This window comes from Mesoplodon densirostris, chromosome 19 (assembly GCF_025265405.1).
Source record: "Mesoplodon densirostris isolate mMesDen1 chromosome 19, mMesDen1 primary haplotype, whole genome shotgun sequence".
Lineage (NCBI taxonomy): Eukaryota > Metazoa > Chordata > Mammalia > Artiodactyla > Ziphiidae > Mesoplodon > Mesoplodon densirostris.
In genome coordinates this window covers 30,972,427-30,998,346 of record NC_082679.1, presented here as the reverse complement: position 1 = coordinate 30,998,346, position 25,920 = coordinate 30,972,427, and the positions used below count along the sequence as shown (strand labels likewise).

General features: G+C 42.8%; 1 protein-coding gene across 1 annotated transcript; it reads left to right on the top strand.

Annotated features, from left to right (window-relative positions):
* Positions 1 to 15,216: 15,216 nt before the first annotated feature.
* Positions 15,217 to 21,514, top strand: LOC132479652 (TSSK6-activating co-chaperone protein-like). The gene is made up of 3 exons (XM_060083153.1): positions 15,217 to 15,240; positions 15,602 to 15,976; positions 21,446 to 21,514. The coding sequence occupies exons 1-3, from the start codon at positions 15,217 to 15,219 to the stop codon at positions 21,512 to 21,514; spliced, it is 468 nt and encodes a 155-aa protein (XP_059939136.1).
* The last annotated feature ends 4,406 nt before the right edge of the window (positions 21,515 to 25,920 follow it).

The following is a 25,920-nucleotide window of genomic DNA, read 5'->3' as shown; positions in this document are numbered from 1 at the left end:
GGCCCCTTGTCAGCTGAGAACAAAAGTCCAAATCCATGAGCTCCAGAGTTCCATGTGCTGTAACACACTATAGTGAGCTCTGGATGCCTTGCCCAGATCCCATTTACCCCTGGCTGCTGGCAATCGTCCTCAGCTGCAGAGAGCTGCCTTACCCAGGGTTTGGCCCTTTCCCATGGCCAAAGGCTGGCTGATGCAGGGATTCAAAGGCCACCCCCTGTCTCTATGTGGGACAGCTCTGATGAGCCACCCTAGCTCCAGAGCTCCCTGTAGGACCGGCTTCACTCCCTGACCACTCCTGCCGCCCTTGCCATGTCACAGGTGTATTTCCTAAGAGCACTTCCCACCACACCTTCCACACACAGTCCCCAACTCAGTCTGCTTTCAGGAGCCCAAGCGAACACACATAGTTATTATTACTAGTAAATATGTAATATGGCAATATGGATAGTAGTTACTGAGCAATACTTTCAAAAGACCTAACATTTGTTGAGCGTATACTATTTGCCGGGACTTGTGCTTTTTCCTCACATCAACCTGAAAGAAAGATTTTCTTATTAGGCTTGTTTTCTTGATGGAGAGGTGGAGCCTCTTGGTGTCGTTTCCACGGCTCACAGGTGAGTGGGAATGGGGGTTGGGATTCTGGTTTGGGGCTTTCTGGTCTGGAGCCAAGCTGTCAATCACCTCACTGTCACTTGGTGGTTATTGGATGTACATGGCATCTTTCCTAGTTGACTGTAAGTTCTTTGAAGATACATACCAGACCTGTGTCACCAGGCAGACAGTAGGTGCTCAATAAGTACGGTTGGTAAGTGTCCATTGACAGAGGAATGGATAAAAAAGATGTGGTATATGTATATATGTATATACATATATATAATAGAATATTATTTAGCCTTGAGAAAAAAAGAAATCTTGCCATTTGTGAAAACATGGAGGAATTATGAGGGCATTATGCTCAGTGAAATAAATCAGAGAAAGACAAATACTGCATAATCACATTCATATGTGGACTCTAAAAAACAAAAAAATTTAAAAAGAGCATAAAACAAACCAATAGAAAAATAGATCATATTCAGAGGGAGGGGATGGGGGGAGCGGGAGTTGGATGAAGGACGTCAAAAGATCCAAACTTCCAGTTACAAGATAAATACGTACTGGGGATGTAATGTCCTACATGATGACTAGAGTTTCCACTGCTGAAGGATATATAGGAAAGTTGTTAAGAGAATAAATCCTAAAAGTTCTCATCACAAGGAAAAATCTTTTTTCTTTTTTTGCTTTTTCTCTTTACTGTATCTATATGATATGATGATGATGGATGCTAACTAAGCTTATTATGGTAACTATTTCGCAATATATGTAAGTCAAATGGTATCTTAAACCTACACAGTGATGTATGTGAATCACACCTCAAGAAAACTGGAAAAAAATTTAAAAATTAAAATTAAAAAATGTATATAGGGCTTCCCTGGTGGCGCAGTGGTTGAGAGTACACCTGCCGATGCAGAGGACATGGGTTCGTGCCCCAGTCTGGGAAGATCCCACACGCCACGGAGCAGCTGGGTCCGTGAGCCATGGCCGCTGAGCCTGTGCATCTGGAGCCTGTGCTCTGCAGCGGGAGATGCCACAACAGTGAGAGGCCCGTGTACAGCAAAAAAAAAAAAAAAGTATATATAAAAAATTTTTAAATGCTGGCTGATTGGTTGATACAGAGAAAGGTTTTCTGCACATGCCGAAATCAGGTCTGTAGCACAACCTGCAGGGCCAGTCCTCAGAACTTGGATATTCCAGCTGAAGCTTCCCACTCCCACACCCAGATCGCTGCTATTTACCTGAAGACATTTAAAGGTCAGGGTAGTAATGTTCAGCTGTGAACTTTTCACTTCTACCAGGATCACAAATATTAAAGAGGCACGTGTGTGTGTGTGTGTGTGTGTGTGTGTGTGTGTGTGTGTGTGTGTAGGGGTGGCCCAGCTCCCATGGAGGTAGCTGCTATCACAGTCTTTCTTGAGTTTACCCCAGAGTGTCTGTTTTCTCTCAGCAGGTTTGACAGGACTGCTGTTGATGTGGGAATCTTCTATCAGGGGTGCTGGCTACTGCCATGGTCTGCGGGAGCTCTGAAATCTGGCACCTCCATTGCTGGCTCTCTGAACTCCTATAGCCCTCAGCTGACGATAAGCCATCCAATCTAACAGTGAATTTTGATCATGCCTTAAACCACTTACTAATTATTTCAGGCAAGTCTTAACTCCTTAACTAGACCAAGCTCCCTCTAGGAGGTGGACAGAGACCTCAGCATCCACTCCTGGTGCCCACAGCCTCCAGCTCAGTGCCAGACACAAGAGAGATGCTCAAAAAGACAGCTGATGACCAAGGAGCGAGTGGGATTCCTACATCCTCAGGGCAGCTCGTGAGACACAATCCTGGTCGTGGCCCCATAGTCCTGCCTCTGGGCAGTGGCATGGGGTGGGGAAGGAAGGAGGGGGCTCGGGAAAGAGGCTGCCCCCAGGAGTGCTCTTCATGAGTGGTGCATTTTTGGGGGAAACTTTTAAAAAAAGTTTATTGGAGTATAATTGATTTATTGCATTGTGTTAGTTTCAGGTTTACAGCAAAGTGATTCAGTCATACATATACACATATTCATTCTTTTTTTTGTTTGTTTGCTTGTTTTTTGCGGTACGCGGGCCTCTCACTGTTGTGGCCTCTCCCGTTGCGGAGCACGGGCTCCGGATGCACAGGCTCAGCGGCCATGGCTCATGGGCCCAACCGCTCCGCGGCATGTGGGATCTTCCCGGACCAGGGCACGAACCCGTGTCCCCCTGCATCGGCAGGCGGACTCTCAACCACTGCGCCACCAGGGAAGCCTGCACAGAGGATTTTTAAGGTGTGAAACTATTTTATGTGATACTGCGATGGTGGAGACATGTCACCATACATTTGTCTAAACCCATAGAACAGACAACACCATGAATGAACCTCAATGTAAACTGTTGGGTAACAATGATGTATCAATGTAGGTTCTGTCAGTTGTAACAGTTGTCCCACTCTGGTCGGGGGTGTTGATACTGGGGAGTTTATGCATATGTAGGGGAAGGGGCTATATGGAAACTCCGTATTTTCTGCCCAGTTTTGCTGTTAACCTAAAACTCCTCTTTTTTTAAAAGTCTACTTTTTAAAAAATGGTTAAAATGGAAATTTTAATGTTATATATATTTTACCACAATTAAAAAATTAATTCTATGAAAGCAAGGCTCTTAATTCCTGAGAATCCCTCTCCACCTCCAACCCTCTCCTCCCAGAGTGAATCAGTGCTTGATGTTGTGATACTGTCAGAATAATCGCAACACCTGTGGTTATTGAACTGCATAAAAGCAAAGGCGCAGATTTTCTCACAAGCAAGACAGAGATGACCCTACAGCTGAGTCTCTGAAGGTTCATCATTTTCTCTTTGGGATGGGCTTAGGTTGAGCCATCCCCATCCTCCCTCAGTCCCGTCTGTGTTTCATTGGTGGCTGGTGGGACTGAAATTTGATTCAACATCTATAGAGGTCATGTTATCAGTATGTATCAAATGATGCACACTGCTTAACATAGAAATTCCAATTTTAGAAATTTAACCTAAAGTAATAATTGAATATATATTCTAAGATGTATGTGCACATATGTGCATAATGGTATTTTTTAAATATGAAAAATCAGAAATAGCCTAAATATCCAGGAGTAGAAAATTTATTAAATAAGTGACTCAATAAGTCCATATAATTAAACACTTAGGAGCCTCTTTTTTATCAAGGTAACTTTGTTAAGGTTTCATTTACATGCAATAAAACATACCCACTGATTCTATGAGTTGGCAAATGAATATACCCATGAGACCTTCACCTCAGTCAAGACACATAACATTGCCATCAACTCAAGAAGTTCCTTCATGATCTTGACAGTCTCCCCCAGCCTCTCAGTTCCAGGCAACCAGTAATCCATTCTCTGTCACTGTAGATTAATGTTGTCTGTTATAGAATTCTTCTTTGAGGTATGATTGACCTACCAAAAAACTATACATATTTAATATACACTACTTGATGAGTTTGGAGATAATTATACATCTGTGAAAGCATCACTGCAATCTATGCCAGAAACCTATCCCTCACCTCCAAAAGTTTCATCCTACCTTCTTTATTTATTATTTTTTGTAATAAGAACATATAAGAGCCACCCTCTTAATTGTATTTAGGTGTACACCACAGCGTTGTTAACTATAGGCTCTGTGCTGTACAGTAAATCTCTAGGATTTTTCCATCTTCCATAAGTAAAACTTTGTGCCCTTTGACTAATACCTTCCCATATTCTGTTCCTGCCCTCCAGGCCCTAGCAGCCACCATTCTACTCTCCCCTTCTATGAGTTTGGCTATTTTAGATTCCCCATATAAATGGTATCATGTAGTGTTTGTCCTTCTGTGTCTGGCTTATTTCACTTAGCATAATGTCCTCCAGAGTCATCCGTGCTGCTGCAAATGGCAGGATTTCTGTCTTTTTCAAGGCTGAATAAAGTTCCATTGTATGTATATTCCACACTTTCTTTAGCCATTCATCAGTCCGTAGACGTTTAAGTTGCTTCCATGTCTTGGCTCCTATGAATAATTCTGCAATGAATATAGGAGTGCAGAATTTTATCTAAATTGAGTCATATACTATGTAGTCTTCTGTGTTTTGTTGCTTTAGCTAAGCATAATGTTTTAGAGATTCATCCATGTTGTTGGCTGTATTAGTAGTACATTGTTTATTGTTGAGCAGTATTCCATCGTACGAATACTGTATAACTGTTGGTGCACGTTTGGGTCATTTCAAGTTGGGACTATCCTGAGTAAAACTTCTGTAAATATTTCTTTTTAGGTTTTTTTGTGGACATATGTTTTAATTATCTTAGGTAAATACTTAGCAGTGAAATGGCTTGGTCGTGTGGCAAGTATATGTTAAATTATTTTAAAAACTGCTTAAATGTTTTCCAAAGAGATTGTACCATTTTACATCCCCACTAACAATGCATGGGAGTTCCAGGTGTCCCACAACTTTGTCAACACTTGGTATTGTCATTCTTTTTCACTTTGGCCACTCTAATGGGTGTGTAGTTGTATCTCACTGTGGTTTTAATATATATATGTATATATATTTCTTTTTCAGGTTCTTTCCATTATAGGTCATTATAAGATATTGAATATAGTTACCTGTGCTATACAGTAAATTCTTGTTATTTTTCTATTTTCTATATATTGGCAAGTATCTGTTAATCTCATATGCCTAATTTATCCCTCCCCCTCTTTCCCCTTTGGTAACCATAAGTTTGTTTTCTATGTCTACGAGTCTGTTTCTGTTTTGTAAATAAGTTCACTTGTATTATTTTTTAGATTCCACAAATAAGTGATATCATATAATATTTGTCTTTCTCTGACTTACTTCACTTAGTATGATAATCTCTAGGTCCATCCATGTTGTTGCTGCAAATAGCATTATTTCACTCTTTTCATGGCTGAGTAATATTCCATTGTACATATATATCACATCTTTATCCATCCATCTGTCGATGGACATTTAGGTTGCTTCCATGTCTTGGCTATTGTAAATAGTGCTGCTATTAACATTGGGGTGCATGTATCTTTTTGAATTAGAGTTTTCTCTGGATATATGCCCAGGAATGGGATTTCTGGATCATATGGTAACTCTATTTTTAGTTTTTTAAGGAACCTCCATACTGTTATCCATAGTGGCTATACCAATTTACATTCCCACCAACAGTGTAGGAGGGTTCCCTTTTCTCTGAACCCTCTCCAGCATTGATTGCTTGTAGACTTTTGGATAATGGCCATTCTAACTGGTGTGAGGTGATACCTCATTGTAGTTTTGATTCCCATTTCTCTAATAATTAGTGATGTTGAACGTCTTTTCATGTGCTTGTTGGTCATCTGTATGTCTTCTTTGGAGAAATGTCTATATTTTGTCTATTTGAAAATTAGAATATCTGTCTTTTTAATATCATATTGTTAGAGTGCTTTAAAGATTTCATATACAAGTCCCTTGCTGGATGGAGGTATTGTGAATTAGTTCCCAGTTTTGCCTTACCTTTCCTTTTTTAAAGAGTGTTTTTCAAAAGAGTACCTTTTGGATTTTTATGAAGTCTGACTTACCCAATTTTTATCGTTTGTGCTTTTTATATCCTGTCTAATACAGTATTGCCTAACAAAGTTGCAAAGATTTTTCTCCTATATTTTCTTCTAGAAACATCATAGTTTTCATTTCTCTGTTTGTCTATGATAATTTCTAGTTTTATGTTTTATATTTTATGTGTAATGGTAGAGGTTTATTTTTTCAACACTTAAATCCAATTTTTCTACATCATTTATCACATCAGGCCTACAATTTTGTTGAAAAGACTAGCATTTCCTCACTGAATTACTTTGGCGCTTTTGTCAAGAATCAGTTGGCCTTATATGTGCAAGTTTATTTCTGTAATCTCCCTTCTGTTCCTCTGATCTATATGTTGATTTCTTATGCAATGCCATACTGCCTTGATAAATGCAGCTTTATAGTAAGTCTTGAAATCAGGTAGTGTATGTCCTCCAATGTCCTTCTTATTTTTCAAATTTATTTTGGCTATTCTAAATTCTTTGCATTTTCATATATATTTTAGAATCAGCTTGTCAAATTAAAAAAATCCTGCTAAGATTTATATTGGGATTTCAATGACTCTATAGATTGCTTTGGGGAGAACTGACATCTTAACAATAACAAGCCTCTGATCTATAAATATTGTTATCCCATTTACTCTGATGTTTTAGTTTCTCTCAGGAATATTTTTAGTATACAGATTGTGCACATATTTTATTAGATTTATACCCAAGTATTTTGTTTTTTATATTATTGTAAGTGGTATTTATTTTTATTTCAATTTCCCATTGTTCACTGCTAGTAAATAGAAAAACAATTGGTTTTTGTTTTTTGACTTTCTATCCTGTACTAAGATTCACTTATTTTTTTCCCAGTAACAATTTTTAGGATTTTCTTGGGATTTCTTGGGATTTTTCTATATCGATGATCATGTCATCTGTAAACAAAGAAGTTTTACTCCTTCCTTTTCAATCTGCATGCCTTTTATTTCTTTTCATTTTTTTATGTTATTGACTTGTTGTACAGGAGTATTGATAGGACATTCTTGCCAAGAGTTCTGTCTTTCACCATTATGTATGATGTTAACTCTAGGTTTTACGTTTATGAGGCTGAGGATGTTCCCTTCTATTTATGATTTGCTGAAAAACTATGGTAAATGAATGTTGAATTTTTTTTTTGCATCTATTGAGGTGATCACACGGTTTTCTCTTTTATTCTGTTAATATGGTGAATTGCATTGATTGATTTTCAAATGTTAAATTAATCATGCATGCCTGGAATAAACCCCATTTGTTCTGTGCCATGAAATTGTGGTTCTTAGATATTCCTTTAAGAAAGGAGTTGCGATTCGGATATGAGGAATATATTTAGCTGACAACCTTTAGCCACCTATGGGATCAGCCATAGCACTTGAACTAAGACCTTACTCTTCCCAGACAGCTCCTGGACAATGAAAGAGCATAGTATTGGTCGTGGGACCTGACCAGTTCTGGCAAATATAGGAGTTCTTTAATGAGCAATCTTTTCTACAGAACTCCCAATGGGTAGTTAAGGCTTTGTTAGGGCTGCACCATGGTCTGAGGTTCTTCCTGCCCAATCCTACTTCCTCCCTTTCCTTTCACGGGTGAAAGAGCTACATCATAGCTTGAGAGCTTTCCCTGAATAATTGTGCTCTCACCCCTTATCCTTCACAGGTGTTACCCCCAAATAAATTTCTTGCAATCCTGGCTCTATCTCAGCATCTGCTTCTTGGAGGACTCAAACTGACATAATGTATTGTGCTTTTTACATATTGCTGGATTCAATTTGTCAGTATTTCTTGGGGATACTCTTGTCTATGTGCATGAGGGATATTGTTCTATAGTTTTATCTTGTAATGTTTTGATCTGGTTTTAGTATCAAGGTAATGCCAGCCTCATTAACTGAATTGGGAAGTGTTCTTGATTCTTCTATATTGACAGACATGAAGAGGGCCATTTCATATAGATAAAAGGGTCAATTCATCAAGAATACAAAGCCATCCTAAATGTGAATGCACCTAATAACAAAACTTCAAAATACATGTGCAAAAACTGACAGAAATAAAAGGAGAAATAGACAAATTCACAGTTATTGTTGGAAATTTTAGCACACCTTTTTCAGTAATTGATAGAATAAGTAGACAGAAAATCTGTAAAGGTACAAAACACGTGAAGAACTGTCTCAAGCAGCTCAACTGGCTGGTATTTATAGAATGCAGTAGCTAATATCAGTAGAATACACATTATATTTTTTAAAGCATTTACCAAGATAGACCATATGCTGGGCCATAAAAAACAAACAAAAAAGCTTCAGTAAATGTAAATGGATTGAAATCACGTTGTGTCTGTAGTCTGATCAAATTGATCAAACGAAATCAAATTTAAAAACATTAAAAACAAATAAACAATTGGAAAATGAAAATATATTTGGAAACTAAATAACACATTTCTAAAGAGCCTATGAGTCAAATAAAAAAACACAAGAGAAAACAGAAAATATATTTTAAATGAATTATGTTGAAAACACAACCTATTGAAATTTGTGTGATGCAGCTAAAGTAGTGCTTAGAAGGAAATTTATGCCTTTAAATGCTTATATTCAAAAAAAAGAAAGGTTTAATGATTTTCATTGATTATGAAACCAACAGCCAGTTATTTGAAAAGATAAATAAAATTGAGAAATCTCTAGCCATACTGATAGAAAGAAAGGGTAGGGGAAAGAAAGAAAGAGAGGGAGAGAGATATTACCAATATCAGAAATGACAGAAGAAACATCACTATAGATCCCATAGAAATTAAAAGGAAATGAGAGAATATTATGAACAACTTTATGCCAATAAGTTGAAAAGCACAGATGAAATGGGCAAATTTTTTGAAAGACAAAAATTATCAAATAGAAAAATCGGAATAGCCTTATATCTATTAAAGAAATTGAATGTTTGACTTAAAACTTTCCGCCAGAGAAAACTCCAGGCCCAGAAAGCTTTGCTTGTGAATTTTATCAAACTTTTAAGGAAGAAATTATACCAATTCTACAAAGATTTTCAGAAGAAAGAGGAGGAGATACTACCTCCCAATTCATTTTGTGAGGCTGGTTTAACTCTAAAACCAAAACTTGACAAATATATTACAAGAAAAGAAAACTACAGAACATCTGTTGCAACTACCCAGTTCTGTCCTGTAATGCAAGGCCGCCACAGACAAAATGCAAGCAGGTGAAGGTGGTCAGAGGATACAAACTTCTAGTTATAAGATGATAAGTTCTGGAGAGTTGATGTAGTGCATGGTGATGATAACTACCAGTATTGGATTAGAAACTTGGAAGTTGCTAACAGAGTAGGTTTTAAAAGCTCTCACCACACACCCAGAAATTGTGAGGCGCTGGAAGTGGTAACTAATATTGTTGTGGTGATTATTTTGCAATATATACATATATAAAATCACTGTGTTGTACAGCTTAAACTTACACAGTGTTCTATGTCAATTTCATCTCAATAAACCTGGGGGGAAAAAAAAGAAAACTATAGAACGATATTCCTAATAAACTGAGGGAGACACTTAAAAGGATGATATAATGTTATACTTATTTATATGATAGGTCATTCAGATTTCAGAACATTTTATAATTGAGTCCGTTTTTATGTATGTATATATAAATATGATACATAGACACATATATGTAGGCACACACATATACCTGTGCATATGTGGAAAGAGAGAGAAGGGGAGTAAGGGAAGAGAAGAGAAGAAGGAAACAGAAGGTTATACATCAAAATGTTCCCAAGTGGAAAGTGAGATTTAGAGTGATTTTGTGTTTTGTTTTTTGCTAACCTGATTTTTCTTAATTTATTTCTGAGATAAACATTGTATACTGTACATACCCTTTACTTTTTTAATAAAAGGGAGAAATAAAATTATTTTTTAAAATTCCTTAAAAAAGCAAGCCAAGCATTAACCCAGACAGAGGGGTCACTAGTCCCAGGCCCCGCTGAACTGCTGAAGTTGCCATCATCAGATGTAGTCTCGGCCAACACTTGCCTCTCTGGGGAAGAAGGCAACCTGCTCCACTCAGAACAATTTCCCCTGGGGTAGCTCAACAGTTGTTACTTGACTTGTAGCTATTTAGAAAGCCTCCCCATGCCTTCCCATCCTTAAATGATTTGCAGATGTAAAGAACAGTCCGGATACGCTGTCCCTCTCCTGTTTGTATCTCTAATGCATCTACACCTTTTCAGAAACAAGGAAAGAACTTCTCCATCCAAATAGCAGTTCCAAAAAAGGCCCTTCCCAACTCCTCAAACCCCCTGAGGTTCCTCTGTGTAGTGGACATTGTCTGTGTAATTCTTTCTTCCCACCCTTAACCTCCATACCTTTGGGGAATTGTTCTTTCCCCATTCCCTGGGGTTCAGGTGGTACTTTCAATCTCAAGTCTCTCTACCCACTAGTTACAGAACTGAGCAAGTGATTGCTGAACGGCCAATCAAAGTCCTCTCTCAGGAGTTTTACAAAGGGCACTGAGAGCTAAGTTCTGTTTCTTCTTGGATTACAAGCTGTGCAAACATACCCACAGGGCTGCTGGCAAGCAGGAACCTTAGCAGGGGGGAAAGCCCGAGAGAAGAAGGCTAACGGAGGAAAGGCAGTGAGATAAAGGCCCAGTTACCTGAGCCAATTCATCTTTCTGCTTGGACCATTTTGAGTTGGGTTTCTACTGTTGCAAATGAAAGAATCCTAATAAGACCCTCATAGCATCTTTTCCATTATAGCACTTAACCAATCAGTATTATGTATTCATTTGGTTCCTTCTTTAATGTTTTTCTCCACCAGATTCTGAGCTCCATCTGGCCAAGGTCCATGTCTATTTAATTCATTACTGTTTACCCAGCACCTGACACAATGCTTCCCTGGAGCATAATAAGATATCAATAAACATAAAGTTGGGCTTCCCGGGTGGCGCAGTGGTTGAGAGTCCACCTGTCGATTCAGGCCCGGTCTGGGAGGATCCCACATGCCGCGGAGCGGCTGTGCCCGTGAGCCATGGCCGCTGAGCCTGCACGTCCAGAGCCTGTGCTCCGCAACGGGAGAGGCCACAACAGTGAGAGGTCCACGTACCGCAAAAAAATTTAAAAAATAAAAATAAATAAACATAAAGTGAATGAACAGATGCATATATGAACCCAGTGGCTGAGCTATATCAAATTCTTCTGTGACTTCCTATAAACTTAGACTCAGCTATTAATAGAGATCTTGAAAGAGAGGTCTTCTGTTCCTCACTTGGCCCTGCCAGGCAAGGTAACTTTTGAACTTCAAGAAAAAGTCCAGACCCCAAACTGAGTCATCTTTCACACTTCCCCACTCCACCCTCATCCTCCCATGAGGCTCCTCCGAGGTTCCTGCTCAGTGGGACTCTGTGACTTAACCTTCCAGAGTTTATCAAATGGAGAACAAACTTGTGAACATTCCAGTGCTCTTGGCCCTGACCTTTAGAACCAAGTGCTGATGGAACTGGTGAGCCCTGACCTACATTATAGGTGCAGGAAGACAAAAGAGATCCTGCAAGGGCAGTGGAACATCGTATTTCCTATCCTTCCCTAGATTCCCAGGTTGAACACGCCTCCCTATCAACATTAAGACTGAAAGGGGAGGCTTTGGAAGTCATGGCTGCATATCACCCAAGTGAGAATCACCTGGGCCTGTTAAAATGCAGATTCCTAGGCACCGCCCCAGACCTTCTGAATCTCTTGTGTGTAAAGCACATTTTAACAAGTGTTTCAGGTGATGCTGATGCACTTAAGAGTTCAGAATTGGGCACCCTTTATTCTAAGCCCCATTCACCCTGTTGCTGAGGGAGGGATTCACACCCTAAGGTTATGGGCATGGATGAACACATGACACATGACCCAGGACACATAAGATCAACACAGCAGGTTGTTATACTCATAGCCCAGGGAAGGAGGACACTGAGTACCAGGCAGGGCCACACAGGAAGAGTGAAAAACCAGGGGCTGTGAGAGGCAGGCTTTCTAGTATGAAGAGGTGTTCCTTGTTTCCCATGGGAGGATGTGGTTTTTGTTTGAATAATTCCATGGACTGGGAGGGAACTGAAACCCACTACCCAGCATTAAGCAGGAAATAACTGTGCCTAGTCCCTTGAAAAGAAGGGTTGTTGAGCTGGGGACCTTGTCCTTGGAAACAGTCTTAGAAGAAGAATTTGCAGTTAAACCATTGGAGGCCCTCCCAATTTTACCAGATGCCAACGCAACACGTAATATTGAGTCTTAATTTTAGTTCTTACACCACACCCTTGTGTCACCTCTTCCAGAAAGCACAGCCTCCTTCAAGCTGCCTGGATACCTGTCTGTTTCAAAGTGGGGACAGGTGTGGGTGGAGGACTAAACTCAGGCCAATAGGCTCTAAGGAGGAAACCATAGTGCACACGGCTTCCCCTAAACTATTAGCTTTAGCACAGAAAGAAAGCGGGGGAAGGAGTCCCCATTTCCGGGAGTCTCCATCCTCCTGGAAAACCTAAAGGTGCCCCTGAGTGTGAGGCCAGCTGGCATGTCCCACATCATCACCCAGACAGCCTGCAGTTGACCATGGCGGTGCTGAGCTATAAACCAGGCTGCACAGGGCTAGCAGTCAGCTACAGATGACAGCCAAAGAGAGCTTTCACACTGTCCCTCCCCATAAAGAAAACAAACAAAAACAGAGGGAACAAATACAGACCCATATCAAAAATACCGGCCCCCAAATGAACAGGATTCACAGAACACCAGCCGAGAGACCACCTGTGCATCAAATAAATAAAAGTCCCAGCAAGCTGGGCTCTTATGTCTAATTCCACTTGGGATACCTTTGGCCTCTTTTTCCTTTCCTCTTCCCACAGAAGGTCCACTGGCACTACCCCACTCCCTGCCCCCACTGAATACATATGCCTTACTTTGGGGGAAAAAATGTTTCCATGTAGTTCAACTTTTCATATTCCTGAGGCTCTAATTAAGATCTCTCAACATAGAGAGTTTTCATTCATTCGTTTATTTGACGAATGCTCATCGACTGTCTACCATGGGCTGGATCTGTACTAGGAGCCTTTGGAAATCCAAGATGAGTGAGAAAAGAGGCAGACTCATACAGTGGAATGCTACACTGCAATTTTTTAAAGTTCTATACATACTTATATAAAAAAGATCTTCAAGATAGATGACTAATTTTAAAAAACGTAATAAGCAGAATAGTGTGGATTGTATCATTTGGGTAAAAGAGAGACAGGGAGGAAGATAAAGGATGAAGGAGGAATAGAAAGGGAGGCAGACAAACATGCTCATTTCTGCATCCACTCTCTAGAAGAACACACAAGCAGTGGAAGCGATGACTGCCCAGAGGGCGAGGGGCAAGAATGGGGGCTCCAGCCAGAGGAGGCTTTTCATCATAGACCATTTTGTACTGATCTAATTGTCTAACCACCTTTATGTGTTACCTACTCTCCCTCCCAAACTAAAACATTTTTCTAAAAGAAATAAAAATGAGAAAACTCAAAACCAGGCAGAGGAGAAAGACTAATAATCATACAATTAGTGAACAATGTAGTAAATGCAATGATAACATTTTCAATGATAAAATGTAGTTCCTGGGGTTCTTGAAGAAGAGCATCTAAGGTGCAGAAGTCAAGACAAACGTTCTGGAAGGACAGATATCTTGACTGATGCTCAAAAGTTGAGTAGAACTGAGGGCTGCTGCCCTCCTCATCATTTAACTGTCAAAAAAAAATCTAGAGGCTCTCAGGAGAGACTTCACAGGTCTATGTGACCTCTTGGGACTGTTAAAGGCTGATGCCAAATGCTCCCAGCGGAAGTGGCATATTCCCATATTCCCCAAGGGTGCTTAGTTATCCAGGGAAAAGAGCAGGCCAGCTACTGAGCTAGCCCAAGCTGGGCGCAGTTAAAGTAAACATTTGCAGAAATCATTTCTTAATTAGCATCACAGCCTTCCTGCCAATTCCAGATTTCCAGCAATGTGCAAAGCTGGGTAAGGCCTCCCTGGCTTTGATTCCTCAAGGTTATCTTTTAAGTGCTTCATTTTTATCCAGTGAAATGAAATTTCTAAATTCCAACTTCATGAGAACTACCCATTTCTTCCCCACCCCCGTTCTTGAGCAACCTCTCAGAAAGAGTGTTCTTTTAAAAGAGACAAGGTCTGTGCTGACATCTCTCTTTAGAGAGCTCCATCAAAATCCTGCACTTGCCCAGTGTCCTTTCCTTGGCCACCGGTAACCAAGGAAACGAGATACTATGGTAACACAGGGAGGAGAGGAAAGGACGCATCCACATCCAGAGCCCTTCCTCTCTCTCTCTCTCTCTCCTTTCTCCTGGAATCAAGGCAGCTACGAGGGCAGAGAGAACATCTGTTCTCAGCTTCCAGGGAGAGGGGACGAGGACACCGATGGGCGGCTTAATGGCTGATATCCAGGCCTTCGGATTCCATAACCTGAAGTCTGGTGCCCACCAAAAATATGCCCTTTCCCGGCCCGAGGGCACAGCACACTCTAGAACCTGTAACATAATGCCCAAAATTCCAGATGTAAAACATGTTTATTCAAATGAGTGCAATAATACAGATTGGGATAATGTCTAAGTAAAGCCCTAAACATACTGAAATTATGACGTACGAAAAATTACCACGTGTTTGAACAACCTTTAGCAAGCGTTGAATTTTTCTCGTGATTTCATCCCTCCTTTCTGCCTCCAAACTTCTGCCTCCGCCCTCAGCCCTCTGACCAGCTCTATCTCTGCTTCTCAGATGCCCTCCTCCTGTATTTTTCTCTGTTTACCTACCTCTTCCTCTGAAGCTTGCCTTCCTGCTTCTCTCTGTCTCCCTCTCCTCTCTCCCCTCCTCCTGACCCACAGTTCACCTGTCACTCTCAGGATGGAGGGGCTTAAAGAGAAAGATTCCCCGTGTGCCAGTGCCTGCTCGGGCTCTGCCATCTCCTCTCCACCTAGAGCACTGTTAATCACCCCCTGGGACCACACTGTGGACATGCATGATGTCGGGCTCAGAGGAGTTCAGGGTGAGACAAATGACACCTCGGCTTGAAGGAGGTCAAAATATTACAAATTGTGAGACGTATGCTGACGTCATGAATAATCCAAGTGTGGTGCTCCAGGGCAGTGGGAAAACCTACTATTATTTGTCTCCAATCTTTTGTTTGTTGAATCTTCTTTTACAACCTTAAGAATTCTCTTTAGAACTCTAAAATCTTTTCTTCTGACTCTTACATGAAATCCTCCTGAACAGGAGCTCTCTGGTCTAATTTTTTCAGCACTGAAACCGTCCGTTGAGGGAAGACCTGGCCGGTTTGATGAGGGGTGAAATGGGAGTTGTAGTCCAATTGGACTGGACTGGGCGGCACCACACCTGTTGGTGTTTAGTTGGAGCAGCATTCTAGTCATCCTACTAACAGAAGAGCCAAAGAGGAAGGTGATGCTGTGCCTCTTGGTCGAGCCAAACCCTCCCCCAGCTTTATTAAACTTCAAGCAAGTTCCCCACCAGCCACTTTCCTGAAAATCCTGGCAACAAAGCTGCCCTCAGGAAGTGAGCACAAGCCCAAGGAATGTCTAGGACTCCTAGAATGTATGTGTGCCAGTCTCCAGCTTCAGACCCAGCTTGCCCAACAACAGATGGCTATTTTGGAAAATCTACAAGCAACCATGACACAACTGGCTCCTGAGAGAGAAAGCAAGAACTCTTCTCTCCCAGCCTTATCTTGCAATCTGTGGTTAAACTGCCTTCCCCGGGCTTCCCTGGTGGCGCAGTGGTTGAGAGTCCGCCTGCCGATGCAGGGGACACGGGTTCGTGCCCCGGTCTCGGAAGATCCCACATGCCTCGGAGCGGTTAGGCCCGTGAGCCATGGCAGCTGAGCCTGTGTGTCCAGAGCCTGTGCTCCGCGGCGGGAGAGGCCACAACAGTGAGAGGCCCGCGTACAGCAAAAAAAAAAAAAAAAAAAAAAAAAAAAAAAAAATTGCCTTCCCCGATTCAGTAAATGAATTGTAGAACAACAACAACAACAAAATTTTCAGCACTGACTCCTCACCTTGGAACAGTGGTCTCCAAGTTGTGTGATCACACAGCTCTATCAGTCAAAACATTTTGAACATGGACCCCTCCCTACCCTGATATAAGTGCACGTTTACTTATAAAGCATATACATCTACTACTGTATTAATATCGTACATGATAAAATATACACAGAGATGCAATTTAAGATGAAATGATAATATGTTATATCTGTTTCCACCACCCTAATAGACTGTCTCATGCATCTCATGTTAGTCTACTCAGTCCATTTAAATGACTGAGGACCTGGCTTTGTCCCCCAGGTCTGTGGGTTAGGATGACCTGAGAACCCAGGGAGGACCGGCTGGAGGATCAGAGTGTGATAGAATTTCTTTGCCAGAGAGTGTATTCATTTCCTGGGGCTGCTGTAGCAAAGTACCATAAACTGGGGGCCTTAAACAACAGAAATGTGTGGTCTCCAGTTCTGGGGGCTAGAAGTCTGAGATCAAGGTGTCAGCAGGGTTGGTACTCTTTGCGGGCTGTGAAGGAGACCTTGTCCCATCCTTTCCCCTGGCTTCTGGTGGTCTGCTGGCCATCTTTGGCCTCGCTGGCTTGTAGGTGCATCCCCCAGAGCTCTACCTTCATCCTAATGTGGCGTTCTCTCTGTGTACTTGTCTGTCTCTTTGTTCAAATTTCCTTATTTTGTAAAGATACAGTTATATTGCATGAGGACCCATCCTAATCTGAATCCTGATCTTAACGATCATAACTCGATCATCCTATTTCCAGATAAGCTCACTGTTTCAGACACCATTGTGTCCCCCCCAAATTTCATATGTTGAAACCCTAATCCCCAGTGTGACTGTATTTGGAGATTGGGCCTTTAAAGAGGAATTAAGGTTAAATGAAGTCATAAGCGTGGCCCTGATCCAATAGTATTGGTGCCTTTATAAGAAGAGGAAGAGAGGTCAGCAATATGTGTGCACAGAGAAAAGGCCAGGTGAGGACACAGGGAGAAGGCGTCATCCACAAGCCAAGGAGAGAGGCCTCAGGAGAGACCAATCTGCCAACACCTCGATCTTGGACTTCCAGCCTCCGGAACTGTGAGGGTCAATTTCTGTTGTTTAAACATCCAGGCTGTGGTACTTTGTTTTGTCGGCTCTAGCAAACTAATACAGTCACATTCACAGGTACTGGGGGTTAGAACTTCAGCGTCTTTCTGGGGACACAGCTGAACCCACAATAAGGGGCTCATGGTAAATGGGACAACAGGGGCTTCCCTGGTGGCACAGTGGTTGAGAGTCCGCCTGCCGATGCAGGGGACACGGGTTCGTGCCCCGGTCCGGGAGGATCCCACATGCCGTGGAGCGGCTGGGCCCATGAGCCATGGCCGCTGAGCCTGTGCGTCCGGAGCCTGCGCTCCGCAAGGGGAGAGGCCACAACAGTGAGAGGCCCACGTAACGCAAAAAAAAAAAAAAAAAAAAATGGGACAACAAGTTAGGGGCCCTTAGCCCGAGAGGCGAGCATGATGTTTCTCCAGGGTGGGCAGCTTGGGACAGCCAGGAGAAGTGGGAAAGGGACCCTTGCCAGGCTGCCTGCTGCCAGGGGTGGGATGGCCTCTCTCTGAGGGCTGCCGTCCCCAGACACAGGTCTACTCCCAGGCATGGGGCTCTGGTCAGCCACTAGTCCTAGAAAAGTCTACATTCACCAAAGCAGTTTCACACTGTCTTTTATTTTAAGGTTCCCCAAACACTTTGTAGCTGTTATTTCTAGAAGAAACTTCTGATGCTCTGAAAAAAGTGTCGGTGTTTGAAACAGCGACGCGGCCAGGCTGCTCCTGGAAAAACAAAGACACACCCTCCCAATTCCTGATAGAAAAGAAAACAGATCGGTGCGTTTGTTTCCTAAACAAGAACTGAACGTTTATTACTTGTACTATTTAATTATGACCCAAGAGGTTTTCTAACCTTGCACATTTTGTCTGCAGTGCCTGTTTAATTTTGGTATTAAAGAGACACGGTCGCTATATAGTTACCAAGTAACAAGTGCTTAAACCTCAATAAATAACAGTTTTAATAATAACGTTCTGAAATGCATAGATCACATCTCCCTGTTCATTCTCTAAGAAAAACATTTTAATTATCTATTGACACGTATTGCACATGGAACAACAGTCTTTTTAAAAGATAAATGGTTTTATAGGCGAGTCGGGTTAATTAAAAGCCAGTGAAATATTACAAGCATATTTACTGGGGAATATCCACTGTAGGAGAGGAAAGGTTCTTACACAGTTGTCAGAATTCTGTAAATGTATTGTTTAATAACCACTTGGCACTTAATTATAGTGAGATGGTGAGAGCTTAAATCTAAACAGAGTGCACTCCAGTTATCTCTTCTACATACATGGCTTCTCTTCAGCCACACAGATTTTCCAGTTCAGACCACACCAAGGCAGGATACGATGGTCTGGACAATTGCTGACCAGAAGCTTCCTAGGTCCCTAGGACTGTCATGAGCAAATACTTGTTCAGATCCTGGAAACCAAGAAGGAAAGTTCAGATTCATCTCCAGAGGTGAGGCCAATTCTGAGGAAGGGCTACAAGATGAAGTAAAAACTCCTTATCATGGTGCTCAAGGGCCTTCACCACTGCCCATTTTTCTAGATGATTCACTCCTCACCCCACTCGCCTCTAATTCTAAAACCCTGTGGGTGTCTCACCAGCACCATACCCCCCGCCACAAGGAAAGCTGTGTTCCAGAGAACAGCTGCTCCATCAGTTTGATTCCATATGAAGGATGGGCAATAACCCCCCAGCCAACCTACGATGACAATCCAGCATGAGCGAGAAATAAACCCTCATTGTTTAAGTCACGGAGCTGTGGGGAGTGTTTGTTATACCAGCAAACTTAGCCTATCCTGACTCATATGCTTCACCAATCCCAGAGCCTGACATGGAGAAGATACTCTGTGAATACTTGGCAAAGAATAAATACATGAGTCCACCAATGGATCTGCCCTTACTTCTCCTCTGGAATATTATCTGATCCTGGGAATCATTGCCAGGCTTCTGAGGAACTTTGAGGATCTCTACCTGTGTATGTGAGCAAGAAAATCCACCAGCGAGCTGAGAAGCTTGAGTTCTGGGTTCTACTCAGAACCTACTAAGGCACAATGACCCATGGTTATTATTATGAGCAACTTGGTTTTTGTGAAGGGTTTGGGAAAATAATCAGAGGAGCAATGAGCCACTGAAATAACTGCGTGTGTGTTTGTGTGTGTGTGTGTGCACGCTTGCATGCATATGTGTGTGGGTTGGCCTTCCCATCATCCATTCTCTGGCTCCCCGTAATCGCTCCCCAAGTTTTTTCTTTGGGGACCAACTCCCATCCTCATCTCAGGTCTTGTGGTTTGGGTGGCACTGACCGTACCCCAAGTTCTAGGAGTGGATGTAACTTGTTGAGGTCACAAAACAAGGTAGTGATAGAGCCACAACAAGAACCAAAGTCTCCCAGTCTTGGGTCTAATCCATCATTTTACATCGATGTGGTGAGCTCCTGCTCTGAGCCACTCCCAGGATCTAGAACTATTGTGGTGAGTAAACCAGATGGAGAGTCTGCTGTCAGAGTCCTCTGACTCAATTCAACGCACTCTCCACCCAGAAACCAGCCCTCATCCTCCCCGCCTCCCATCCAGTTGCCCCATCTTCCCCAAATCCTCTGATGCCTCGACCATCACCAGCCCTCCTCTCTTTTCTGAATTCCTTTTGCCACAAGTCCTAGCACATGAACAGACCAAAGTTGGACAAGTCACCGAAAGGAATGGCCAATGAGGAGTGAGGATTCCATGGCCTAGAAAAGGAGGGACCAGGGGATGATTGAGGTGATGCTCTTTCACAGCACCGCATAAGTCTCCCCCACTGAATCTGGAGCTTCTAGGCCTCGTGGAAAGCCCAGGGCACTGGACAAGCTGTCTCATCATCCCAGATCAGGACATTCCTGGCTGGCCCCTCCAGGCACCCCACCTCTGACCAGATCCTAACACTGGTTCCCCATCTCCAGGGAAGAAAAACAGAATGTCCTGGAAGTGACAGGGCCCTAAACCACTCAGTTGGAAACAGAGTCACTGGCATCCACAGGGAGAAGGAATTGGCCAAGAAGCTGATTGCATTGCCCTTGGCAACAACACGTCCCAACAGGTCGAGTCAATACTGCAGCACTCACTGGGATGTGGTTTCCTGAAGCTCACAAATCTATATTGTTCTCAGGAGCAACCAACTTTTCTGCAGGCAGCACATGTCCCCTCCCGTGTGTGGGCAGCTTAAAGGGACAAAGAAACACAGCCCAGGAGGTGGCTAAGCCCCAGCCCCGAGACTGACAGCCTAAAGGGAATATGGCATTTCACCCGCATGCTGTCCCTCTCCCTCACCCCGCGGCCACACGTCTCAGCCCCACAGTTGCAGTGGCCTCCAAACAGAGATGGGATCTTTGTTTTAGTCTCTCTCCTTTCCAATCCAGCCTAATAATACTTGCTAACATATATTGAGCAGTTATCATATATTAACTGTCCAGAAGATAACTTTACATATATTAACTCATTTGATTCTCAGAAAACCCAACCCTATGGGGCAGATATTATTAGTATCCCCATTTTTTGGCTGAGGAATCTGAAGCACAGAGTAGTTAAGTAACTCATCCAAAGTCACACAGCTCCTCAGGGATGGAAACAGGCAGTCTAGCCCCCACTCTTCACCACCATGCTATACCACCCCTCACAGAGAACACTTCCCATAGCTCTCCTGGTTAAAGGCAAGGGCTTTGGAAACAGACAAATCAGGATCAAATTTTCAGTTCTAGCCCTTACTAGCTCAGTGACTTGGACAAGCTACCCAGCCTCTCTGATCTCGTTTTCCTCATCTGTAATATGGATAAAGATGACAACAGTACCTATCTTATAGGGTAATTCCAGGGGTTCAGTTAGATGGCCCATCAACCTTTCCATCCCCACTGCCCATCCTACGCTGAGCTGTAGCGATACCAAACTATTTTCAGTTGCCCACACGTGCTCTGCATATCCCGCTGCCTCTGCCTGGATTGTTCTCCACCCCCTCTTATCTGGCCAGTTCCTTCTCACCTCTCAGGTCTCAGCTGGATATGCCTCCTCTGAGAAGCTTTCCCAACCTTCCATTATGCACTGCCTGTCTCTTCGGTGTTCTCCACAGCCTTGCACGTCCTACCATGGTCCCTATCACACTCGACTGTCTACAGATGTGTCCTCCACTGGGCTGTGAGCTCAGCAAGGGCATGACAGTGATCTTGTCCCATCCTCAATCCACAGTGTCTAGCAAGGTGCACAGAATAAGTCAGTAAATATTTGCTGCACAAATGGCTAAATGAATATTTCTTTTCATTGATGTTTATATTCTTGCTTTGTCCTTCTTAATAGATAGCAACAGCTATGCCTCACTATTTGTCTCTGAATTCCCCACTAGGCCTGGCACATGAGAGCAGAGCCAGGACTGGGGGGAGAAAAGTGAAGTACCAAGCGTGCAAATGTAAGGAGAACTCAGCTTCGTGCAAGTGCAGGGTGGGCTCAGAAGTCCTCCATTAATGACATCTAATTTAAATTAATGGATGGCCCAAAAGTTCAGTTATAAATCTCCATCTCTGGCCTCAAGGAGTTCTCAGACTTGTGATGATTTATATTCATCATTGAAGACTGACAGAGCCACACCTACCGGCTTCCTTTGGGCCCCTCGCTGGCGCCACCCCCATCATCTGACACTCTGCTGTGGACCCCCACGTGGACCAGGCTGTGGGAGAAAAGGATGTCCTCAAAGACCAAGGACATGTGATGGGCAACCATGACGGGCGGGTTGAAGTCAGACAGGCAGTGAAGGGACCAGAACATTCCAGGCAGAGAACTGGATGAAGACAGCCAAAGGAATGTCATGTTCATCGGGGCTCCAAAGAAACTCCTCTGACTGAAACTCAGCCTATAAGCCAACGAGAACAGCTAGAAAGGCAGCAACAACCCTACCTTTGCATAAAGCCTGCGAAGAATTTTTCCATCCATTGTTTCTTTTGATCCCTACAACAAAGGAATTATCATTACTCCCATTTTATTGATGATGACACTGAGGTTTAGAAATCAAGTGGCTTGTTCAAAGCACACAACTAGTAAAGTTGGGTTGGAAGACTTGTTTAGCTACTTTGGCAGTTCCCACCCTCAGGGCTTAGTGGTGACATCCACCGCCCAGGTGCCCTACACCTAGAATGACTTTACACCTCCCATGGAGCAGTTATGGGACCAGAGTCTCTTGTGATCAGAATTTAAAGACTTTGTTGAGAGTGGCTGCAAAACATTTTTGATCGCAGTCTTTCTCTTACACAACTGGACAGAGGTCTGGGAGGACCAGGAGGAAAGTGGCTTGTTCTGTTACCGTGGTTTCTTGCTCAGCCCAGCAAATGGAATAACTAAGGCCTCCAACGCAGTGTCTGGGCTTAAGTGAAAACAGCAATTCAAAGACTCTCTGGCAAAGAATGCAGACAGCATGTCACTGCTCTCTGATGTGTCATCCACATCTTGTCCTTTGTGTCTACTGCCTTTGTGGGTAGGCACAGAAGCACAAAACAGGATGGATTAGCTAATCCCCTGCTGGCGGCGAGATGGGAGCCTGAAATTCAGCTCTGAGGATTCCTTGACTCTGGGGGTCAAGAAGTTAGCAGTGTCCAGAGCCAGCCCTGCATGGCTCCCACTGCTGACAGCTAGCTGAAGGGCCCACATGGGCTGTTGGGAGGTCACAGCGGGGCGTTTCCATTTTAACCCCATTGTTTAGCCAAATGAAGCCAAGATATTCCTGCTCCCCACTGGAGAAGTCAGCCCGGCTTCAATAATTTCTGAGTGCTGACAGATAATTCAGAGTTATTGGATATTTCACCACCTGGGGACTGACCTTCCCTACCACAGCAATCAGTTACTGCCCGCCAACCAGGGGCCATGCAGAAGCCCTGGGCCCCCTCACGCCTTTAGGATCAGGCTCCAGCGTCTTGGAAAATATTGCTTGAATTTATTTATATAATCACGTTAGGAAGGCAGTGAGTTATTGTGAAGTCAGCATTCTTCCATCTTCCTTCCCACTAATCCTTTGTTTGAGATTCTGCTTGAAGGACTCCGATTACTAATGCAATTACATGCTACCTGGTAAAGGGTAATCCAAAAAAAATTAAACCCTTCCACATATTGTATTTTTCACTCAGAGCCGCCCTTCTCCTAAAACTGAGTGCTCACATAAATCAATTAGCTACTGACTTTATGACTACCTGCTTTTAAGAACACATAGGCTTTTGACACCACCCTCATCTTAAAGATAAATGCTGCCTCTCATTCGGAACACCAGCCCTTCAGAGATCTCTGAGTAAAAGCCAACACTCTGAATGCAGTTGATTTTAATAACAACAGAATGCAAGACCACCACCAAGCAGGACAGCATGTGTTTTATCCTGGTATCACTAAAACCCGAGGGCTTCAGGCTGCCTTCCTGACATTCATGGGCCTTAATATCATGCCCTCTTTCTTCCACTGACCATAGAATAAATGGGAAAATAAATAAAATGGGGCTGCAGACTCCAGGAATATTCTTCTTGGAGTGGTTCAGGAGGCATGACATTGAACCTGTGGATTGTAATGCTAGGACACTGTTTGGTTCTGCAGTAAACAGTACTATAAAAATCACCTAAACACTATTGAGTTTCAAACTTTACATCAACCTACAGACAAACCACACAGGCTAAACTATGGTTACAGAGCAAAATATAAATGTCATCCAACTTAACAATATAAAAGTAAAAATACAGCGTACCTGAATGGGTGGAGGGGATTGGGAGGGAATTAAAAAGCAAATGATATTGTCTGTGATGAATGAAATAAGAAATGGAAGTCTTACAATGTGACTGGGTTTGCCTAGATGATCAGTAAGAAAAAATAGTGATTTAATTGTCTTTGGAGGAGAGGAGATACAAAGTGAAGGCTGGTATAAGGAAGCTAAATCTCTTATCACAGGAGGAAGTAGAAAGACAGTGTCCAGAGTTGATCAATCAAAAAACAACCGTGTAATTATATTATTTAGACATATAGAAGAAACTGTCAGAACTAAAAACAGAAACCATTAAAGTGGTTGTTTCAATTTAATCCTATGGTCAAGAGAGTGAGTAACCTTGAGTGGGGGTGTGGATAGGGACTTCTGAAGGCTGGTCATGCTCCATTTCTTTTTTTTTCTTTTTTTTTTTTTTTTTGCGGTACGCGGGCCTCTCACTGTTGCGGCCTCTCCCGTTGTGGAGCACAGGCTCATCGGCCATGGCTCACGGGCCCAGCCACTCCGCGGCATGTGGGATCTTCCCGGACCGGGGCACGAACCTGTGTCCCCTGCATCAGCAGGCAGACTCTCAACCACTGTGCCACCAGGGAAGCCCCATGCTCCATTTCTTGATCTGGGTGCTAGTTACAAGAGTATCTTTGTAAAAATAATCAGCCACTTATTATGATGTCTACAATTTTTCTATTTGTAGGGTATATTTCAACTAAAATTTCCTCACTAAAAGTGGCTGCCTCTGGGGAACAGGAGTACAAGAAATGAGGGGAGAGACAGGGTATCATTGTTTTCTCACAATCAGCCCAGCTGATTATTCAGTCCAATTGGACCATGCAAGCTGTTACTTGCATGAAAATTAATCATGTTTATGCTGCTTCATACTGGACCCTCAGGTCACTTCTCAGGTGTGAGAAGTTCCATGTCCTCTAAATGTAAAATTCCATGATGTGTATAAGGTGCTGGGGGATGGATATCAGCAGACTTGGGGAAGTGCTTTCAGAGCCCCCAACAATTTGGGTAGTGAGTTCACTGTCATTGGAGATGCTGAAGTCAAAGAGATAAGGAAGAAATGTTTCAGACATTACATGAAATTTCTAAAAATCTTATATGTTCTGGTATAATGTTATAAGTGATAATTCTAGTTATTACTTTAAAATGTATATATCAGAAGTAACTAAAAAAAAGAAAAAGAGAGAGAGAGATAAGGAAGGAGTTCTGCCCAGGGGACTGTGGATGCAGGTTGATTATTGCTGAAACTCAGCAACTCTGGGGGCTACACATACTTTGGTCCGAGGCACCTGCATTTCTTCTTTTTCTTTTTTTTTTTTCTTTGAACATCTTTGGTCCAGAAAGAAAACTCAAATGGTCAAGCGTTCCAATGGAAAAATACTCCTTACAAATTGGGACAAGATCAGAACTGGAAAGAGGAGAGTCAAAGGAATCCCTTTTCTCCACATTGATGTTGAAGGTGAGCAGCCCAGGGTAGGAGTTGGGGGGCAGTGACACTGGGGAAGAGAATACACCAGCTGGGCCAAACCAAGTATGGATGCTTCACCACCTGGGGACTGCCCTTTGCCACTGCCCGCCAAGCAGGGGTCAGGCAGATGGTCGATGGCATCAGGTATCCAAGGGCTAGGAATTTAGGATATCTTCTGCTCTGAGACCTCTACACCAAGGGTCAGCAAACTGTGGCCCAGAGGTCAAATTTTGCCCACTGCCTGTTTTTGAATAGCCGGTAAACTAAGAATGGCTTGACATTTTTAAATGACAGAAAAATATCAAAACAAAAATAAAACATGCTGTGACACATGAAATTTAAATTTCAG